Genomic DNA, 22,145 nt, shown 5'->3' with positions numbered 1-22,145 from the left:
ATTATGCTCCCAAACCAAGGTTTTACTCTTATTCAATCTACATGGAACTTGAATCTGCATGGTGTATTTACATTTCCTGGAAAATATTCAGTGATACATCCTTAAAATTGAGTTATTTTTGGGGGGGAGAAAACAAAGATAATAATTTTAATCAAATCTACTAGTATGGGAAAAAAATCCTCAAACTTACTAGCTTTAATTTGCTTAATTAGTGACATATAGTATTTTTTCTTCACAATGCTCAAAACACTAATAGCAAGAAGTAAATCAGTACTTGTTTTCATGGTTAGTCACATTTATATTGCCTATTTTAATCCTTGTCTTTTTTCTTCCCAAGTCTGAGGACTTCCACGGCACCCACATTTTAAAATAATATTAGCATCATCTATGGGGTGCTTTTTATGTATCTGCTATCATGCCTGAGACTTTAAGTACATTACCTTAATTCTTGTATTAACCAGACACACACACACACACACACTCTCTCTCTCTTTTTAAAAATTTTATTTTTAAGTAATCGCTACACCCAACGTGGGGCTCGAACTCACAACCTTCAGATTAAGAGCTGCATGCTCTTCTGACAGCTGGCCAGGCACCCCTTAACCAGACATTTCACCCCCATTATAGATGACATGACTGAGGCTTAGAGATTAGGCAAGGTGAAAGACCGTACATCTTTAAGTGGTAGCCAGAATTCTAAGGCAAGTCTGTTAGGCTCTAAAGCCCACACCTATTCTCTAGAGCACTTTGTTTCATGTCAATTATGTCTGGTGGACTAACAGATGGGTGGAATGAATTAGAAAAGTGCGTTCCCAAGGTAGTTTGGGATTGGAAGGACACTTCCCTGAAGAAATGTTGCAAATATGGTTGGGCTGTCAGCCTGCTAAGAAAAATCTACTTAACCCCCAATGAAGCTGAACTGAATCAGCTTCTCAGTGTAACTTGTGACAGTGAAATCTCTCTCAGTAGAAAGCAATCTAAGAGACTGCTTTTCCTTTGTATCTCAACAAGAATTTCTTCTCTCTTTCCCTCCAGTGCCCTGGCCAATTTCCTCAGTGGTAGAGGTGAGAGAGGAGCCTGTGTCACACTGGCCAAAGAGGAAGTGGAGGCTACAACAGAGACTCCTACATGAGTTCCCTTGGGGGGGGAGGACCACAACCCAAAAAACTTAAGGAACAAGCTTGTTTTCTGAACACTTTTGGGGAGGTAAGCACGGAACCGGAACTCTGGGAACAGGCAGTGTGGGAGGAACTAGAATCCTGACAAGAAGCAGGCTTTGTGGCTGCAGCACCCTGAGGGCAATGAGGGGAAATTCATCAAGACCAGTGTCCTATGTGACCTTGCACAGTATGCCCCTTAACAGCCTTCGCTGAGGGCCTGTATTTGGAAATTTTATTTCCAAATTAACGTAAGCAGCTATACCTCGTACTTCTTTTTCCTATTTCCAAAGGCACTCAGGATACAATAGCTTATTGATAGTCTTATTATTTACATATTACATTTTAATACCAAAGAAATCCTATATTTAAACTGAGCTAAAAAAAGATTTTGCCACATTCACCATAAAGATATTTTATATGTACCAAGCAAACATTAAAAAGTTAAGAAAAGCACTGAGATTTTTCAAAGAGTCCATCACTTACTGAAACTAAATCTAAAGGCGTTTGTCCTTCCTGATTTTTAAGAGTAGGGTCGGCTCCGTGGGCCAACAGCAAAGCACAAAGCTGTGTTCGTCCCTTTTGGGCTGCTTCATGCAAAGGTGTGAAAGCCCACTTGTCCGTAGCATTGACACACGCATTATACTTTATTAGTAAAGCTGCTACATCTACATGCTGTAAAAGAAAATACTCCTGTTACAGTCTGAAATGTTATCACATTTTAGTTCCTAAGAAGAAATTAGCTACATACTTATTTTTCCATATTTTCAAACCTACTCTGGAAATGAAAAAAAAAATCGTGTTTCTCCCCAACATCATAATTTATGGGTAGCTGATTAAAAATTACAATAGACATTTTAATAACTTGAGAAATCAGAAAACATTTAAGAATTCTACACAGGACAGGAACTAAATAAATGAATGCGACTTAAACAACTTCTCATTTATCCAAGTGTTATAACTGCTGGACATCAGTTTAGAAACCAGCAACCTTCCCCAATTATTCAAACTACACCTACTGAAAATGGTCAATACTAATTGTAATATTTAGGGCTGTTATAAACTCAGGAACAATGCACCTGAATCTCTATGGACTCTTAGGAGTCCCAGTGGTTTTCCTGGTACCAACAAATAAACAAAATCATTAACATCTCACTGAAAATAAGAGGTGCTAAGGAAGATAATAAAATGAATGACAAATATGCTGCATGTCACACAGCAAGCTTACAACGGATTCAGAATTGAAACCTGGACATTATTTAATCTCTTTAGCCCTCATATTTATTCCTCTATAAAATGAAAAAGTCAAACTAAATGCCCTTTGAGAACTGCAATATTGATTTCCACTTTGAAAATTTTAGAGATTAAAAAAAAATTTTTTAACATTTATTTTTGAGAGACAGAGTGTGAGTGGGGGAGGGGCAGAGAGAGAGAGAGAGAGAGGGAAAGAGAGAGAGAATCCAAAGCAGGCTCCAGGCTCTGAGCTGTCAGCACAGAGCCCAACTTGGGCTTGAATCCATGAACTGTGAGATCATGATCTGAGCCAAAGTCAGTCGCCTGACTGAGCCATTCATGCGCCCTGAAAATTTTAGAGATTTTTTTAAAGGTAATATAAAAGAACTTACCCCATAAGATGCTGCATTATGTAAAGGAATAAGTCCTCCTTTGTCTTGGGCATTCACATCGGCTCCATGTTGCAACAAATACTCTGCAACTTCTAAATTATTATAACCGGCTAATTTAGAAAAGAATTAAAATTACTTCCACTTGTTAATATAAAAAATTAAATTTACGTGTCTGTATATATCTATATAAAAAGCATAGACATGCTTTGAAAAATAAAGCAAGTTTACAGAAATCTAAAATTCTCCACTAGAATATATTAAAAATTTATCTTATGAAAAAAACTGCCCACTGGTCTCAAGTTGGAAGCTTTCAGTGATATGCCTTCCACAGACTCTCAAAAGTTATACTGACTGATTTGCTAATATATCTTTCCTTTTAAAACCTTCTACCTAAGTCCCTGCCTTTATGGTTGTTATATACAACTTCCTGTACTCAGGTACATGGTCTCAAGGGCTACAAGCATATAAGGCATTTAAGCATATAAAAGCCAAGTTAGAAACACAAGTGGCCAGCAGAATAGGAGACAGCACACCAGCATGGGTCTCAAGACTCCATTTTCCCGGAAGGCTGCAAAGACATGCTTTTTGTAGAGTGAGATCTTAGGGATATACATCTGTGCGCGTCTGATAGTAGAACCTAATGTTGCTAAAGCCACATTTTATAAATATACCATAACTTCTTAGCTGTCATACTGGGAACTGTTAGTTACCTTAGTACATAGTCTTATGGTAAAGTATATTTTATTTGACACACAATCATAGATTGAAAGCAAATTGGGAACTTTGCCAACATAAAACCAGGTATCACTTGAAACTTTAAAATAGTTCAAAATATCTTATTCACATTTATTTTTTTGTAGCTTTTATTCTTTTGCTAAAGGATTTAAAGCCAAAACATTTAAGATCAAGAAGGGAGAAACAAAACCACAGAACTACCATAAACTAAGTATTACAATGAATCCAAAAGTTCTTTCAGGTCTCAAGTTATAAAACTGCACAAGTAGGCAGAAATGTTTTGCATAGACAACTTATTTACCTCTTACAAAGACAACACAGATTTAAATAGTTGTTGTTAAATGTTCTAGATAAGCTACCATAAAGATACAGAAGAGCTAATATAAATAAATATACACAGCATAATTCAAATCGGATGTCACATCACATCCTGTCTTATATGGATGAAAAACTGATTACCAGTGGAAGTATAAAAGCTTTTTGTCATCATGTTAGCGCTTGTGGTTATCACTTCCAAAATTCTCTAAAGACATAGAGTAATTCTTTTCCTTGGACAGTGGGGTCCCAACTTACAGGTGGTGAAAGTTTAAAGGTAAAAATCACATATCACCAAAATTGTCTTAAAAAAATTTTTTTTAACGTTTATTTTTCGAGAGACAGAGAAAGACAGAACATGAGCGGGGGAGGGGCACAGAGAGAGGGAATCACAGAATCTGAAGCAAGCTCCAGGTTGTCAGCACAGAGCCCAATGTGGGGCTCAAACTCACGAACCACGAGATCATGACCTGAGCCATAAGCTGGATGCTTAACCCAGTCGGAGCCACCCAGGCATCCCCCAAATTGTCTTTTAAATACTAAGAGCACACTCAGTTATTCACACTATGAGACTAACATAAACTGAGAGAGAGAGAGAGGAAAAAAAAATAAGAGTAGACATCCATCTCCCATATTACACAAAGTGGCAGAAACACCTGCATTACTTTTTTCTCTGATTTATTTTTCTTTCTAAACTATGTATATTTAGATAAACTTGTATGAGTCAAATTATGCCTTTAATGTGACACCAATGAAGCAATAGCTGTAAGTTCAGGGATTTTAATGGCCCGTTCCCTAGCATCTTCCACGCCGCTAAAGAAACCAGGCTGTACACCTGCACTAAAAAACAACTGCACTGTGCCCATTTCATGAGTGAAAACTTGTAAAAATGTTATGTGCTCAACTGTCTCCCAAATTCCTATGTTGGAGCTCTAACCATCAGTACCTTAGAATGGGACTGTATTTGGAGATGAGGTCTTGAAAGAGGTAATTATGTTAAAATGAGGCTGGTAGGGAAGGTCCTAATCCAAGCTGGCTGGTGTCCTTATAAGAGGAGATTAGGACATACTGTGAGAGACACCAGGCATGTGCACACAACAGAGAAAAGGCCATGTGACAGTAAGAAGGTGGCCATCTGCAGCCCAAGGAGAGACTAATCCTGCCGACACCTTGATCTCCAGACTGTGAGAAAAAAAGTTTGTTGTTGAAGCCTCCAGTACCTTCCTACGGCAGGACTAACAAATACAACAAATTACTTTGGCAACAGGCTTATGTAACTTTTTAGTCTTAAGATTTTTTTCTGCTTGTGCTTAATAGCTACCCCAAGAGTGGAGAGCTTTAGCACGAGGAGGAAAGCTGGCTCAAGCAGGCTAATTTTTCAAGTTTATATGGCCAAAACTCAATCACCAAAGAGGATTTAAAAATTATAGTGACCGGCAGAGCCTCTTTCAATTGTTCTTACCGAATGAAACACACTAGCACTAAAGTGAACATGAAATACAGTTGCCCTGTACAAATATACTCAGGTATAACGGTGGTAAAAGAAGACATCTGAGTTGCATCTTTTAAATTTACTTGCAGGAAATATTTTACTCCGATAAAATGAATCTTAGATGTCACCAGCTTAAAGGTATGCAACTTCATTCACTTACCTGCTAAATGTAAAGGTGTTGAATGTCGGCCTTGGGTATCACGGCAATTTACGTTATCAGGAGAAGACAACTTCTTTACTCTGGCTAAACAACCCTTCTTGGCAGCATCTAACAAAGCTGCGTCTCCCCGAAGCAGATCTTGGATGTCTGTATCTCCATCTTTAACAAGATCCAAAGGAGTATTTCCATCCCTGTTTTTCTTTGTAGGGTCTGCACCATGCTGGGCATGTGAAAAATAGACAAAGGGGTACTAGCTTAAGTTTGCCCTTAGTCAAGAAGAAAATAGTCAATGTAACTGTACCAAAAAACCTATCCTATTTTATATGGAGAGATTCTACCTTAAAGATGAACATGGTTGTTATATTTGATTTAGTACACAGAAAATTATAATAAAAAGAATACAGAGGCAGTTAAATATTATTGGGCTTTAATAATGCAATTAAATTATTACTATTATTATTTTATTTTTTTAAAGTAGGCTCCACATCCAACTTGGGGCTTGAACTCACAACCCTGGGATCAAGAGTCGCAAGCTCTACCAACTGAGCCACCCAGGGACCCCTATAATGCAATTTAATAAAAATTGTACATTACGTTCAAAATAAGGTAGTATTTCATTAACAACTGACTTTCATGTATGCTATTTTTAATTTTCACGAACACTGACATAAAGTATAGATTTAATTGAGTCATATGCTCTACCGACTGAGCCAGCCAAGTGCTCTAACTTTTGTTTTTAGTGTAAAATATCTACACTGGTACCTGTATTAAACCAGTACTATCACTTTTATTAGTGCCAAATAAATCTGGCTTATAAATTACATAATCCATCAAATGTCTTGAGGCTAAAGTACTATATAGGAAAAATTAAGACAATCATCAGAGAACTGTTACATGAAGATAGCTGACTTTATATAATAAATCTGTGTGTGGTAAACATCCTAGCAGATTCAGATATACAAGTGTTCATGACATTTATTCTGAAACTGAGGTAGAGAATTAGCTCTGTTTCATACTCCTTTACAAGTTTAAGTTTATATTAAAAGTTATTAGAAATATAAACATATTCTATGTAATAAACCCAGTCCACAGTAAGCAAATATACCTGGAGTAGGAGTTTGCAAATTTCATACTTTCCTTTTGCTGCAGCTTCATGTAAAGGTGTAAATTTCCATAAATCAGCTACATTAACTACTGCTCCATGCTTAACAAGAAGTTCTGCAACTTCATAATGTCCATAAGAACATGCATTGTGCAAAGGTACAAGGCCTCTGAAATGAAAAATTACATAAGGAATGCAACACAAAGATATATATATATATATTTAATTTTTATTAAAAAAATCTTTTAAAAAGTTTATTTATTTTAATATGAAGTTTATCGTCAAGTTGGTTTCCATACAACACCCAGTGCTCATCCCAACAGGTGCCCTCCTCAATGTCCATCGCCCACTTTCCCCTCCCTTCCACCCCCCATCAACCCTCAGTTTATTCTCAGTTTTGAAGAGTCTCTTATGGTTTGCCTTAAATGCTTATTTTTGAGAGAGTGAGCAAGAGGGAAAGCGAGCGCATGCATAAGCAGGGGAGGAGCAGAGAGAGAGAGGGAGACACAGAATCCAAAGCAGGCTCCAAGCTCTGAGCTGTCAGCACAGAGCCTGACACAGGGTTCGAACTTGTGAACCACGAGATCATGACCTGAGCTAAAAGCAGACGCTCAACTAACTGAGCCACTCAGGCACTCCTATTTATTTATCTTTCGATATTTATTTATTTCGAGAGAGAGCGCAAGCAGGGGAGGGACAGAGAATCTGAAGCAGGCTCCTTGCTGTTGGCACAAAGCCTATGCGGGGCTCAAGCCCACGAACGTTGAGATTGTGACCTGAGCCAAAGTCGGACACTCAACCAATGGCACCACCCAGGCGCCCCCACAAAGACAGATTTAACTTAGAATTACATATAACTGATATATTTCCTTTTATTTTATTATTTTAAAAGGTTTTTAACGTTTATTTTTTTTTTTTTGACAGAGAGAGAGCGCGCGCGTGAGTGGGGGAGGGGCAGAGAGAGAGGAGACACAGAATCCAAAGCAGGCTCCAGGCTCTGAGCTGTCAGCACAGAGCCCAACGCGGGGCTCGAACTCACAGACCGTGAGATCATGACCTAAGCCGAAGTCAGACGCTCAACCGACTGAGTCACCCAGGCACCCCTGACATATTTTTTGAACTGCATAAGAGATTACACTGCTTATTATTATTTTATAGAACGTAAATTTTTTGAAAACAGAAATGGAATTATTTTTGGAGGGTCTGGGAGGAAATTTAAAAAATTTTTTAAATTGCACAGAATATAACAAACACCTGTAGACTATCTAGAATTGAGAACTGTATACTTCTAAAGAAAAATACACACGAAGAATTCAAATATCCTCAATGCATACTGAAAAATTCACTATATTAAAAATCAAACACACTCATGTCCTTAGTCATTATAAGATCACAAAGCATTATACAAATAAGGCTTTATATAAATGCTAACCATTATAAAATCTATTTACTTACTTATTATTTTTAGAGAGACAGAGAAGAGTGTGCGAGCAGGGGAGGGGCAGAGGGAGAGAGAATCTCGACATGGGGCTTGATCCCAGAACCCTAGGACCATGACCCGAGCCCAAATCAAGAGACAGACGCTCAACCGACTGAACCACCCAGGCGCCCCAGATCCCTCGTAAAATCTTAACTGAAATTAAGAAGCTACATTTAAGCCAGTGTTAGGTAACAGACTTCTCTGAAAATAAAAGCGCTACCGACCCAACTATCCGAAAAAGATATTCAAAACAAATTTTTTTCACACTTTCCTAGAAAGGTCAGATAAAGGAAAAGAGGCCACAGCAATTCTTGGTACTTGCCCTTTATCTTTAGCATGCACATCAGCTCCGTGCTGCAGCAGATACTCCACCACAGACACCCTATTGTAGCCAGCTGCAAAATGGAGTGGTGTAGACTGACGCCCTTCAATGTCTCTGCAGTTGACACTCTGAACGGTGCACAATTTCTGTAGGATGGAACACAGTACACACATGATGCTGGCTACCCTGACTTCTTGTTTTCATTTAGTAGAAACTTCAAATGTCTGATTTATTTTCTTGTCTCATTAAATCAGTATTCTCAGAAACTACTTATTTTCTTTTTTTAAATTTACTTACTTATTTTGAGAGAGAGCTGGGGAGGGGCAGTTAGAAAGGCAGAGAGAGAATCCCAAGCTCTGCACTGTCAGCGCAGAGCCCCACACAGGGCTCAATCTCACGACCCTGGGATCATAGCCTGAGACATTAAGAGTTGGACACCCAACTGACTGAGCCACCCACACGCCCCATTATTTTACCTTGTCATTTAAAGGGAATTATATTCTTATTTTACCTTGTCATTTATAGGGAATCCATCCCTCTGGTCCTCTCATCTATGCCTAAAGATGAGGCTAAAGCTAGTGGGTAAATTTTATCATTATCACTACTACTATTTACACAAAGGTAATCTAAAGTACCAATTATCAGCAATCGTTCATGGCAAATATACGTAGAGGTAGACCGGGTCACAGAAGTATTGGCATCACCTGGGTTTTGTTACAAATGCAGAATCTCAGACCCTCATCTATGGAGCCAGAGCCTGCATTTTAACAAAATCCCGAGACGATCTGTAAGCAGGCTAAAGTCTGAAGTGCTACAAGTTCTAGAAGTACTGCTCTAGACAGGGGTTCTCAAATTTTCGTGCGTACTGGATCCTATCTCCAGATTTTCTAATTCAGTGTGTCTGGGGTGAGGCCTGAGAACCTGCATTTCTAACAAGTTCCCAGGTGATGCTTGTAGTCAAGGAACTACACTTATAATCCTCGGGAAAATTAAGAAAAGAGTCAAATAATTTTTTTGTGTTCTTTGCTTTAGATGAGGAAGCCTAACTGAGAAAAGCTGTAAGAATAACATTTTTATTCATGCTTGTATGAAAAGTACAAATGTTTGGGGGAAAAAAGAAACATAATAAATTGTGGTGCTTAAAAAAAGTCCAAAGAATATCAATATTAGTAAAAACTCTTACTTTTTACTATCCTACCTTAAAAGAAGGGATAACTTAAGCCTAATAAACCAAAGTAGGTAGCTATCCATGGGTTTAACTTCAGGGGGTTTAATCAGAGGACTGATAAAGCTTTTTTACACTTTCAAACAAGAGGCTGACAGATCTACAGATTCAGTGTTGCATTTGAGACAGTATTTCACGGCTTCGAAAAATGAATATTTTTAATACATGTGCCATGTGCTGCTAGTTTGGGTAGTTATCACCAGCCACTTTACTCCCTACCTCTCGGTTTAGTTTTGTATACTCTGAGACAAGTTTTCTAACACCTAGGAAGAAATATCTAGCCTGATGTATTTAAACAAACACAACTGAACACATAATTGAGTGTTCATTGGGTAATATGCAGATGTCACTGTCCCAGTGATTCACACCAAGTCCCCTGTCTACGGACAGATAAGGACTAGGAAGGCTGTGGAAATAAATTACCATCAGGTGATCTTAAAAGCAGAGATTAAATGAAGATGGCCTAATGCTTATTCCCAGAGAATGAGAAAGGAAGGGCTCTCCTCAATCCAATGGCATTATTTTGTTCTCTAAGTCCAATTCCTGCCCCCATCTCTTCTCTTTATCTCTTTCTTGCTCTGGACTCCTTTTATCTTTACAAAAACAAAGTCTAGTCTCCACTGTTATATATACCGGATATAGCTTTATGCTCTTGAATATATGTAAGTGAATGAATGCTTAACAATTTTTTTAATGTTTATTTTTGAGAGAGAGAGAGAGAGAGAATGCGCGAGCGAGCACGAGTGGGCGAGGGGCAGAGAGAGGGATACACAGCATCCAAAGCAGGCTCCGGGCTCCAAGCTGTCAGCACAGAGCCCAACGTGGGGCTTGAACTCACAAACTGTGAGATCATGACCTGAGCTGAAGTTGGACACTTAACTGACTGAATCACCCAGGTGCCCCAAGTGTTTAAAATTAACCCAGCACCCTCACCCCCACTCAAATCAGCTGGTAGCCCTTTAACTAGTTGACTTTAATTTTTTTTAAAGTTTATTTATTTATTCTGAGAGAATGAGTGAGCAAGAGCATGTGCACAGGGGAGGGGCAGAGAGAGAGAGGGAGACAGAGAATCCCAAACAGGCTCCATGCTGTCAGAGCAGAGCCTGACTCAGGGCTTGATCCCACAAACCTGTGAGATCATGACCTGAGCCAAAATCAAGAGTCAATGCTTAACTGACTGAGCCACGCAGGAGCCCTGCCTTTAATTTTTTTTAAGTGTTTATTTATTTTGAGACAGAGAGAGCACGAGAGCGCTAGTGCAAGCAGAAGGGCAGAGAGGGGGAGAGAGAGAGAATCCCAAGTAGGCTCTGTGCCACCAGTGCAGAGCCTGGAGTGGGGCAGGGCTTATACTCACGAACTGTGAAATCGTGACCTGAGCTGAAACCAAGAGCTGGATGCTTAACTGACTAATCACCCAGGCACCTTGCTTTTACTTTTTTAATCACTTTTCCAGGAAAAAAAAGAACCAGCTCACTACTTTTAACTCAAGTGACTTGTTTTTCTATAAGTCAGCAGTATTCAGTAATAGAAACCAAATCCTTTCAGTATCTTATTTAACCTCCTACTTAAATGAATAAGAATGTAAATATAAAACATATCAAACAATAAGACTGCATTATAGTGGTGTTTTTTTCTTTCAAAAATGAAATTATTTAAAAAATAAAATCTGAAGTTACTTGGAGATGATTATACTACTATCTACCCACATAAAGCAGCAGGAAAAGATTACGTGCACATTTAAATCAACTTTCAGAGGTCTCTTTTATATTTAAAAGGACAGTGAATAAGTTTCCTTAGAGCTCAAGCTCAGATGCCACCAACATATTTCATTCTCAGGAAATCTTTGTGTGGTGAGTCTGTTCAGGATTGAGGACACAAAAGAAACACAGTGAAATTGTTTTATTTGGCTACTTCTGTCACACATCAACAAATTTCGTTTATAAAACTTATTACCTATCACTGTTCCCTCAAATAGGACCAGCACTGTTTTTGAAAAAGTCTGAGGGCAACAGTGAAAAAATAACACCCATTGCGTTACTGAAGAATTATTAGAATTATTTAATTCATAAAACATGTTAATTTTAACCTATATTAGGTGAATTGAAAAATAGTCTTGCTCTTTCAGAATGTTAGGCTCTGAGTTATTTACTGGGATATGCAATTTCTGTAGGTAACAGAAATATCTGGTACAGGCATTCAACTACTACATATGACTCTATGGTAAAAAGTAAAGCAAAATGTGAAGAAGGGTAATTCAACAGAGGATAACCACAGGAGATGGGCCGCGTACGAACTGAAGTTGGCTAGATGAACTGAAGATTATTAGGAGACAGCGGATCCGAAAAGTGACAACACAGTGGTAGAAAAGGGCAAAGAAATGAAACCAGAAGAAATACGTAGACACAGTGACACACTGTTTAGTTCTTTTCCCCATTCCTGTTTTATGTGTCATATGTAAACAATGGACAATAATTTGGTATCTTATTCTTTTAAAGGGACAAATGAATAGGTGTTTTAGACAAAATGTATTTCCGTAAACATGCAGTTTACTTAATTAAGTTTGTGATTGTGAGGTATTTACTGAGATGCATGTGAAACTAAAGTTTCTTTCATTGCACAATGATCCTTACTTGGAGAGAAGAACTAGATTATCATTATTTACCTTTTTTTTTTTTTAAAGGGTTTTGTCTTTTTTAATTTGAGAGAGACTGTGAATGGGGGAGGAGCAGAGAGAGATGGAGAGTGGGAATCTATGTGCTGTCAGCTCAATTTCATGAACTGTGAGATCATGACCTGAGCTGGAATCAAGAGCTGGACGCTTAACCGACTAAGCCACCCAGCTGTCCCTCATTGTTTACCTTTTAAAACAAGGCACATATACATAACTAGGCTCTTCATTACAACAGTACAGATACATTAAACACCGTGAAAATAAAACCCAAAAGTTAACAAAAACACAAGATCATATCTTACTTTTACAGTTTCTACATCGCCAGCCTTTGCAGCTTCCAGCAATTGTCTGTCTGCCTCTGAATTGCCTAATGGGATGCCCTCTAAAAACAGAGAAGGAAAGAGTGATTAGCTCTTATTTAGAAGGCAGGACCAAGCTTTAAGGGAGGCATCTTATCTCAAAGTAAAGTTCTTTTTGCAGTTTGGTAGATTACATAATAAATCTCCAAGGTAGTAGGGGAAAACCATTAAGACACTGTTAAGAACTTTTTTGAGACAAAAAAAGAATTTTGGGAAACATTAAACATATAAACAGGCAAAATGTATGTAAATGCGAATAACAACTATAAACTGTGATTTAAACAATATAACGGAATGTAAAATAGATGAAAGATGGCATATTCTACAACCAAGGCCACTGGATGGTGGAAAAGCTTTACATTAGGAGAGCAATGGCCAGAGATCTAACCATGGTTCTGCCCTTAACTAGCTATCTGAACTGGGGTGAAGGGCCTCAGATTTTTTCAGTTCTAAAAAGAGAAAAGATGGACTAGAAGATAACTAAAGTCATCTTCAGGTCTGAAATTTTGTTTTATAGCTCACTTAAAATCTCATAGAAAAGAAAGAAAACATGTACTTTGTATCTTAGAACAAAAATTCCAATGGACTGAAGACTGAAGGATAAAAAATTAAACCTTAAAAATACTCAAAGACAATCTAAGTGAATATTTTTATACCTGGAGTAAAAAAGCATCTTAGAGTAGTACACCAAGGCAGGACCCAAATCAATTAGGAAAAATATGTCAGGCAATAACATAACATTAAAATTATGAAGGCAAATAAAAAAAAAAAAGGAAAAAATACTGCAACCTGTATCTTAGAAATGCAAATTAAAATACTGCGATACTAGATTTTTCTTTTTTATCCATTAGTGGGCAAGGTGGAAATGGGGGAAGCTACCCTGACAATATTTCTGTATTTTGCATTAAAAAAAAGCATCTATTACTTCTGAAATTCACACACATTCACCCAACGAAAAGATTAAGAATCATACTAGCGCTGACAAACAGGTCTTGTCATACACTGTCAGTAGGAGTATAAAATGGTACTTAAAAACCTTTCTAGAAGATGATTCAACAATTACATGTTATCCTTTGACCTGGAAATTCTACTTTGACAATTTAAGAAACTCGCTGGAAAGGTAAGAAATCGCTTAGCACAAAACTAGCAAGACTGTAAATGTCCATCACTATGCAAGTGAATAGGACCAGTGTTATAACCCCAAACCTGACACCAGAACAAACATATCGTATACGGGGAACTAAAGACAATCTTCAAAGAGTCTTGTAGTTAGTTCAGCTTTGGCAGTTTCCAGGAGGTTTTACCAACCTGCCTTCATCTATTCAGTGTTTTTCTCAAAAGCTGGTTTCTAAGACCACACGCATAAGGATCATCAAAAGTAACTGTTAAAGATATAAGAGGCTTGATCTGTTAGATTTCTTCTCATTTGAGCCCTGAGATGTCAAAGTCACTTTCAAATTTATTGGACCAGATTTCTAGGCTGAAACGTAAAACCTAGGCAAAATGTAGATATTTGATCTAAATATTTAAAAATGTAATGAATATGCAGGGATTCAATAAATGTTTTATTAAGTCAAATAGTTGGTTACCTGGTACAAATTCTACATGCCTCATATATAAAGGAGATAATAAAACAGCAAAGAGGTAGGGCCAGTCTTTAGAGTATTATTTATCATTATGGATCAACTAAGAGACACCTACCTTTTTATGTTTTCCTTTCTTTAAAGAAATAGCAACTATTATAGCTCACTCTTAAACATTTTCTAGATAAAAACTTAAGAGAAACTGGGCAGAAAACACTACTGGAAAATCATAACTAAGACTTCATGACATCTGGAGCACTGAGTAGAAAAAGTTATGAAATAACAGCCAAATAGTCTACATTTTCTTTTTACTACCAACTCCCATGTAATATGTGAAAAAATTTAAAGGATAATTTTATTTTTATTTTTATTATTATTTTTTAACACGTATTTATTTTTGAAACAGAGGGAGACAGAGCATGAACGGGGGACGGTCAGAGAGAAAGGGAGACACAGAATCCAACGCAGGCTCCACGCTCTGAGCTGTCAAGCACAGAGCCTGACACAGGGCTCGAACTCACAGACCGTGAGATCATGACCTGAGCCGAAGTCGGACGCTCAACCGACTGAGCCACCCAGGCGCCCCTAAAGGATAATTTTAAAAAGTTGATTTCATGAAAGCATTTAATACCTTGAAGAAGTTGCTGCACGTTTTCATTTCCCATCTGTAAGGCAGTAAAGCCCTGAAGGGATATGATGTTAGGATCACACCCATAGCTCAGGAGTAGGCGGCAGGTCTGCAGATGACCACAATGTGCGGCTCTGTGCAGAGAAGTCTGACCAAGATTATCCAGAGCATTAACCTTAACAATGCAGAAAAAGCCAAAATTAGCCTGCAACACAAAACTTAAAACCATCCAATTATGAATTTAACACTTGCTACTGATTTAAAAATCCCAATTATTCTCTTATGAAGCCTCTTATCTGGTGCCAAAACAAGTGTTTTTGCTCAAATCTAGAGCATAAATTCACTAATTCATGAAGGCCGATACCAGAAAAGACCTTTTTTTGGGTTAAAAGCAGGAAATGTTGAATAACAGTTGTGTTTGACATTCAAGTATTAGTAAATTTACTGCATTTTGAGGCAGACACTGCCTAAAAAAGTTTAATCCGTGTGTTTTTAAAGATCTCTGAAGTCCAGAAACGCGGAGACTAACCCTCAAGATACACGACAGTAACAAAGCCAGAGACTAAGTTAGCATTGAAAACATTTATTCCTATCGGCTTAATCTTCTACCTTTTTTAATCATCCAAATATAATCTGTATAGATACACAAACACATTACATACATTTACACAACAGAATACTTCTAAGCAATAAAAAGGAACAAGCTATTGGTACATGGATCAATCTCCAAAATATACTGAAGAGAAAGCCTTACACTGAGTATGTATTGTATGATTCCACAGACATGAAGGCCTAGAACAGGCAAATCTAATCTATATAGGAAATCATCAAAATGGTTGTTGCCTTATGGGTGGAGATTGCCTTGGATGGGGCCCTGCTTCTGCCATGAAATAACATTTTATATCTTGGTAAGTTTTGGTTACACAGGTGTATGCGTTAGTCAAAACTCAGCAAACGTACATTTAAGATTTGTGCATTTCAGTGCACGTAAGTTTTAGATCCCACCAAAAACCTGTACACAAATACTGACCTCTAGATAATGCCTATATGGAAATATTTAGGGAGAAGTGTATAGCAATTTGCAAATTATTCTGAAATATGTAATATGTATATATACACGTATGGACAGAGGGAGAAACTGATGGGTATGTAATAAAACAACATAGTAAAATGTTAATTCCCCCATCTCATCTCTACCTGCACCCCTCCCTACCAGGGAAGTAATTCTTTAAACATAAGTGAGAAATTAAGTTCCTCAGTAATCAATCCTGTGGCCACTAGTGTGATTTGAGACACATCCAATTCATATTCATAGAATTGGAGAATATTTGAACAGGAATATATTAAGACTTTCTCAATGAATCTCAAACTAGATTATAGAGAGCTAGTCTCCATGCTTTTGGAAACTGAAAACTGATTTAAAATGCTCAGGACAATCAATCTATTTATTCCCAAAACAAAACTCACTGAAATGTGAAATACATCCCACTTGACAACTTTATTTGGGTACCACTTTGTGTGAAGATCAGGGTGACAAACTTGTCCTGGTTTGCCTGGGATTTCTCTGGTTTTAGCACCGAAAGTCCTGTTTCTGGAAATCCCACAGTTCCTGAACAAACCTGGATAGTTTGCCACCCTCATCAAGATTGCTTCGTTGAGTTTCACAACTCAAATTTAGTATGTATCCAGATATTCTTCTAGTAATGCACCACATGTATGAAAAAAGCAATCTATGAAAAGTTATAGAACAGACGAGATATGCCAAGCAGTCAAGCAGAAATAAACTTTATTTTATTCAGTAATTTACAATAGGAAAGACTGAGATTATACATTATCAAGAATTCCCCCAAATCAAAGAGAAATTAGAACAGTGAAAGGAAACACAAACAAGAAATTGTAGAAAGAATTCTGAGTGATTCCTTGAGTGGGATCCCACAGAAGGACAGATCAGAAAACTATTCTGGCAAAGCACATTTAGGGAAGAGCCTTGGGGCCACCCAAGGGCTAAAGGGTCTCTACTCCTTTCTTTTCCTTTCATTCAGAGCAGCTCCATTCTTTGTTACATAATGAGTTTCTACTCAAGATTCTGTTTGGAAAAGGCAAGGTTCTGTGGCTAAAAACTGTGAGAGCTGTTGAATCAGATGACTGTCATCTCTTCCAATCTGGGATGCCATGTGTATCTTTTACTGAGTGGTATTTTTTAAAGTTCCTGGGTAACAAGTGATGATCTCTAGCCTGATGAAAACATAAGTATTCTAAGAATGAAATGCTTTGTATACAAATGTCAACTAAAGAATACTAACTTCCCAATATGGGGAGCTATGAATGGGGAGTCGAATTTTTTAAATAATTTACTTCCTTCTGTTCCAAGTCCTTTGGCTTAGTCACAGAAATAACAGACAGTAAGAAAGACTGTGGCTGAGGATAACAAGAGTATCATGGTAACCAAGGAATAGAAGACATGAGTGAGAGGAGACTGGAGATGATGGGTCAGAATCAGTGTGTCTCCAGCTGAGGATATTCTCAAGAGTATTGTTAAAAAAAGACCTCAAAGGTAAACTTGACCAGTGGGGTGTGGGTAACAGGAATGGAGAAGGAAGCATGTATTTGAGGCATGTACTTTTGAATAAATCCTTAGGTTTCCTAGCAAAAAATCAGATAAAGAAAAGTACCTGCTAGTCTATTTTTAAGTATAGATTAAGACGAAAGAAATAGCACTCGTGAGAGAGAATACAGTTTAGGAAGCCAGGTATTTCATCTGCTAAACAGGAAATAATTCACTGGATTACCAAAGATTACCAAAAAGGAAGTATACCTTTGCTTCATGTTTCACTACTACTTCGACAACATCATTATGAGCTTTCTCAGATGCCACGTGTAGAGGAGTCAAGAATCTTAAAAAGAAAAAGTCAGCCAGACAGTGAATATATTATCCAAAAAATAAAAGGTCAATAATTTTTAATTACTAAATGTATACTTACTCTTTAGTCTTTTCATTGATGTTTGCTCCTTTTCTTAGCAAGAGTTCACATATTTGCTTTCTTTTGGGGTACGGAGATGCGGCAGCACAATGCTAGATAATTTAAATTGCAGCATTAATCAAGGACTATACATGACTGATTTTTATTTAAGAACATTTGTGTTTCCAATCAAGAACAACCAAGAAGTTATTTAATTTCTTTGTTTTATTTTTGACCTAACTTTGCTACTCAAAGACTTTCTATTGGATAAAATGTACAACAGTTACCAAATTCTGGCAGGGCCTGCAAATCCTATTTACCAGAGGGTATCTGTTGCTAAATATTCTGGTTGAGTTTTACAGTTGTCCTACATCTTTGAAAAAGTCAATAGTGATGTGATGAAAATTCAAATTACTGTGACCAATGCTCCTTTTAAAACTATTCCCACATAACATGGTATTTATGTTATTTTTAAAGGTTAATTAATGAAACACCCCAAAGGTTGGAGTTTCTTCACATGAAGAAATAAAAGACACTCATCAGCTCTGGAGGCTGCTTGGTAACAGCACGGATCAAATAGCTGCCAAGATTAGTATTTACTTCTTTCTCAACTAGTTGCTTCAACAGAATAAGGAGCTTGGATTAGTCAAAATCAATGGGAGAAGATGAAATGCTCTACAATGAAGGCTGTAGCATCTATATCTATGATACGTCAAAGAGGAAAGGAGTCAGGAAGTGGGGATTTGCCAGTTATAAACCTAGTATGTATCTCATGGTCATGTCCCAAACTCTTTGCATCTCTAATATCCAGGATAATACTCCTATACAATAGGTGTTCAACAAATGTCTGAACATGTGAATGACGAGATCAATGTAAAGATACTAAGTTCAACCGAAGCCTGAGAATTCATGGAATAAAAGTTCTGGATAACTGTTAAGCTAAGTTGTTCTATATATCTAAATTCAAAGTACATATGAAATTTGTTCTCTTACTTTAACCTATTAATTATAAAGCTTATCTGATCTTCATGACTGCTTCAGATTCATTCTGTGTTGTTGCTGTCACCAAAATCATTCCTTTGCCCTCAATAAAAACCATTTCTAACTGGTAAACACGGCTCCTTTGGTATGTCAGGAGTTACCATCCCAGGACATCTATCTATCAGGGCAGCACACAAAATAGAAATAGTTTATTTCCAATTCTTGATCACATTCATCTCAAAACTGCACTCCTACTCCTCAGCCCCATCCTGGGGCAGCACCTGTAATTTCTGGAAGCCTGGAAAATACTGCCCCTCCCTGCACCACAACTATCCACCAATACTTAACTCCTAGTAGGTTTTAACGTTAGTAACAGAAATAAGTTGTTTAATAGCAGACTACTTACAGGGAAAATAATATATAGTATTAGCTTTTCAGACCAGAAAATTTTCCTGTCAGTCTTTTTAGATTTCTCTGTACCATCTTGATAATTTGCACTAGCATTTCTTATTAGTCTGCAGCTTTACCATTTTTTTTGCTTAGATATTTTTTACAACTAGAGTGGCAAAAAGGCCTAAAATGTGTTATAGATAGGTTCCTACATGACCTTCACATAGTTTACATCATGGCATAAGGAAGGAAATTAACCAATAACCAAGAAAATGAATTATCTACAAGATACTAGGTAAGTAGGACTATGAGTTAAATTTGCCCCTAACCATATTTGTTTACTTAGGGTCCTCTTCCCTCACTCAAAGCACATTCTGCAATTCATACAGCAGCACTGACTTTGTTCCTTTTAAACCGTTAGTTCTAAGACAGTCTGATTACACCATTCTCTTTCTATCTGCCATCACTTTATCCCTACTAGATCCCATTCTTTTCTGCTTTTCCACAGACTGTCCAATTCTCATCTACTTTGTTACAGCTCCACAGAAGTGTTACTACCTCTATCTGAGAAGCAGCCTCTACTCACATAGACACATTATTCACACAGTATAGAGGGGATATATACAGACCTTAGACTGATTCTGAAAAAAATTATAATACTGGAAGGAAAAGCAAGTGGTTTTTATATGGATGGCAGAATTATTTTTTTTTTTCATTACTCTGAGTGGGTTCAAAATTCTCGATCACAAGCATTTACAATTTATGTAACAAAAAAGGAAATGATATGTACTATTATGATAGTAAAAAGGCTACCTATAATATATGTCAGTATATGAACAGTTTTTTTTTTCTGGAAGGATACTTAAATGAATAATACTATTGCCTTTTAGAGGGGTGAGGTTGTCTATTTTTCTGTACTGTTTGAAATTTTTTCTTTATACATGTTCAGGTACTAATTTAAAAAAAACAAATCTTTAAAACAATTCTATTAGTAAAAGTAGGACATTATGTTATTCTGTGTCATCAAAAGAAGTATGACGTTATGATTAGTTTAGCATGTTTTTGGTTATTGCATCTTAAAAACTTTAATCTGAAACATTACCAATGCTGTTTCATGTGTTTGAGGATGCTTGAAATTCACCATTTCCAGAGAGAGATGTTTTTTGATTCGTGTAACATCAGCTTCCCGTGCAGCCTGCAGCAACGAGTGGCCTTTAAATTCATCTAGATGAAGAAAAAGCATGTAAATTATTGAGGTTCTGAAGATATTCTCCAAATATAACCCCCCAAAAGGGAGACAGTGCTATACCAGCTTTTCTCAGTTATGACCCAATTCATCCCCAAATGTATACACAGATTTAGCCCATGGCTGACTCAGGGTCTATTTTGGTCTGTAGGGACCCAGAGTACTGCAATGTATTCCCAGACCTGAGAGTTCTAAGAATTTTCCAAAGCAGAGAATTTTTCTCAGTAAACAAATAAAACAAAAAGTGATCATGGTCCCTACACTAGCATGGCAGCAGCAGGTAATTTTGCTCACACATCAGAGAACTGGTGACCAGAAAATCAAGTATTTTTAAGAGCCACCTACTGATGAATAAATGAAAGAGTATTTTCTCAACATTCCTTTCATGCATCAGATTTGTGACACCACCCATTAGCCTTTATTGTTCCAGAAGAATACAAATGTTAACACCAGTTTCCTACTTCTATGTAGTAATACTGTATCTGAACCAGGTGGCTGTTTCTCACTACATCTGTATCAGTTATAGACCGAAAACCATAGAACTGCCTACATAACCAAAGCATATTAGATGGTAAAATCTGGGGACTATGTTTACAAGACAGCAATCCTACAAATAACACTGTAACTTCATGGCAAATTAATCAGAAACTCACACCAAAGATAGGAACAAAACCTAAATTCTTTCTTTTCAAACCCATACCAACTATCTAGACTAATACATATAAAAAGCATTGAACTTGACTTGAAAAAACAAATACAAATATATTTTCTTTTCACGCATCTTAAGACTAGAAGTTCTCGAGTAGAAACCTCCAAGTGACTAAATATGCTAGCACGAAAAACAATAGATACCCATGGCTAAGGGTATCATAGCTATTATTTAAAAATTTCTAAAAACAGTGAGAAAGAACAAATTTTTAGTTTATTGGTATCTTAATATTCGAGGTTGAACATTCATCATTTTATACTCACATGCTAATCTTTCTTTTAACTGTGGTGTGGGAGCCAAGTCTATAGCACTTTTATTATGACAATTCAGCAGTGTTGGATCTGCACCATAACTTAGGAGAAGAGAACACACTTCAACCCTGTTCTTTGAAGCTGCTTCATGAAGAGGAGTGAATTGCCACAAGTCCATTGCATTTACACAGGCACCATGCTGAGGGATGGGAAGGAGGGTAGAGCATATATTTAGTGTTCAATTTGTAAGAGAGTTTAGAATTATTAGTACTGTGTAATTTAACATCATGCATGCTTAAACAAGTTATGTTCTCAAAGTTCACTTTTCAAACTAATTATTTCAGAAATACATTTCTCCCCCCACGGAAAACCAGCAGCTTGTTGCTAGGCCTATGCACAAGGGCCTTATTTAACTCTTTTATTGTTAAAAACACAGTTAAGAACGAAGCTTTAACTTGCATCTTTTCCAATTTCTATTTTTTTTTTTTTGTGGTATAATTTACATATGGTAAAACACAGTACTTCAGTGAATAATCTGACAAGTTTTGACAAATATATACAGCCATGATAACATCACCCAATCAAGATATAGGATACTTTCATTACCCCAGAATGTTCCCTCACGCTCCTTTTATAGATAATTCCTGGCCCCATTCTGTTAGCACCATATGTTAGATTTACCTGTTCTTGAACTTCATAAAAATAGAATAACATAGTATGTACTTTTGTGTCTAGCTTCTTTCACATACAGTGT

The 22,145-nt window shown here is 37.1% G+C and overlaps 1 protein-coding gene and 1 long non-coding RNA gene across 4 annotated transcripts in view; one reads left to right on the top strand and one right to left on the bottom strand.

Moving 5' to 3' along the window:
• The window catches only part of TNKS2 (tankyrase 2), a 72,568-nt gene that overhangs the window by 23,888 nt on the left and 26,535 nt on the right, over positions 1-22,145 (bottom strand). For both annotated transcript variants that reach the window (XM_042907432.1, XM_042907433.1), the window contains exons 8-18: positions 21,404-21,590; positions 20,288-20,409; positions 17,836-17,927; positions 17,670-17,748; positions 14,858-15,029; positions 12,587-12,666; positions 8,389-8,534; positions 6,590-6,755; positions 5,485-5,704; positions 2,783-2,892; positions 1,644-1,832 (exon numbers count right to left, since the gene is read on the bottom strand). In XM_042907432.1, coding sequence (XP_042763366.1) covers positions 1,644-1,832; positions 2,783-2,892; positions 5,485-5,704; positions 6,590-6,755; positions 8,389-8,534; positions 12,587-12,666; positions 14,858-15,029; positions 17,670-17,748; positions 17,836-17,927; positions 20,288-20,409; positions 21,404-21,590 — 1,563 coding nt within the window. The remainder of the gene's footprint in view (positions 1-1,643; positions 1,833-2,782; positions 2,893-5,484; positions 5,705-6,589; positions 6,756-8,388; positions 8,535-12,586; positions 12,667-14,857; positions 15,030-17,669; positions 17,749-17,835; positions 17,928-20,287; positions 20,410-21,403; positions 21,591-22,145) is intronic.
• LOC122201632 lies at positions 16,706-18,752 on the top strand. 2 transcript variants are annotated; one of them, XR_006194281.1, is made up of 2 exons: positions 16,706-17,408; positions 18,292-18,752. It is a non-coding gene; the product is annotated as an uncharacterized LOC122201632 (long non-coding RNA). The 2 variants fall into 2 exon arrangements; XR_006194282.1 differs by having other exon boundaries at positions 16,706-17,801.

This window comes from Panthera leo, chromosome D2, assembly GCF_018350215.1.
Source record: "Panthera leo isolate Ple1 chromosome D2, P.leo_Ple1_pat1.1, whole genome shotgun sequence".
NCBI lineage: Eukaryota > Metazoa > Chordata > Mammalia > Carnivora > Felidae > Panthera > Panthera leo.
Note: the sequence above shows the minus strand (reverse complement) of the source record. Positions and strands in the feature narration are given on the sequence as shown.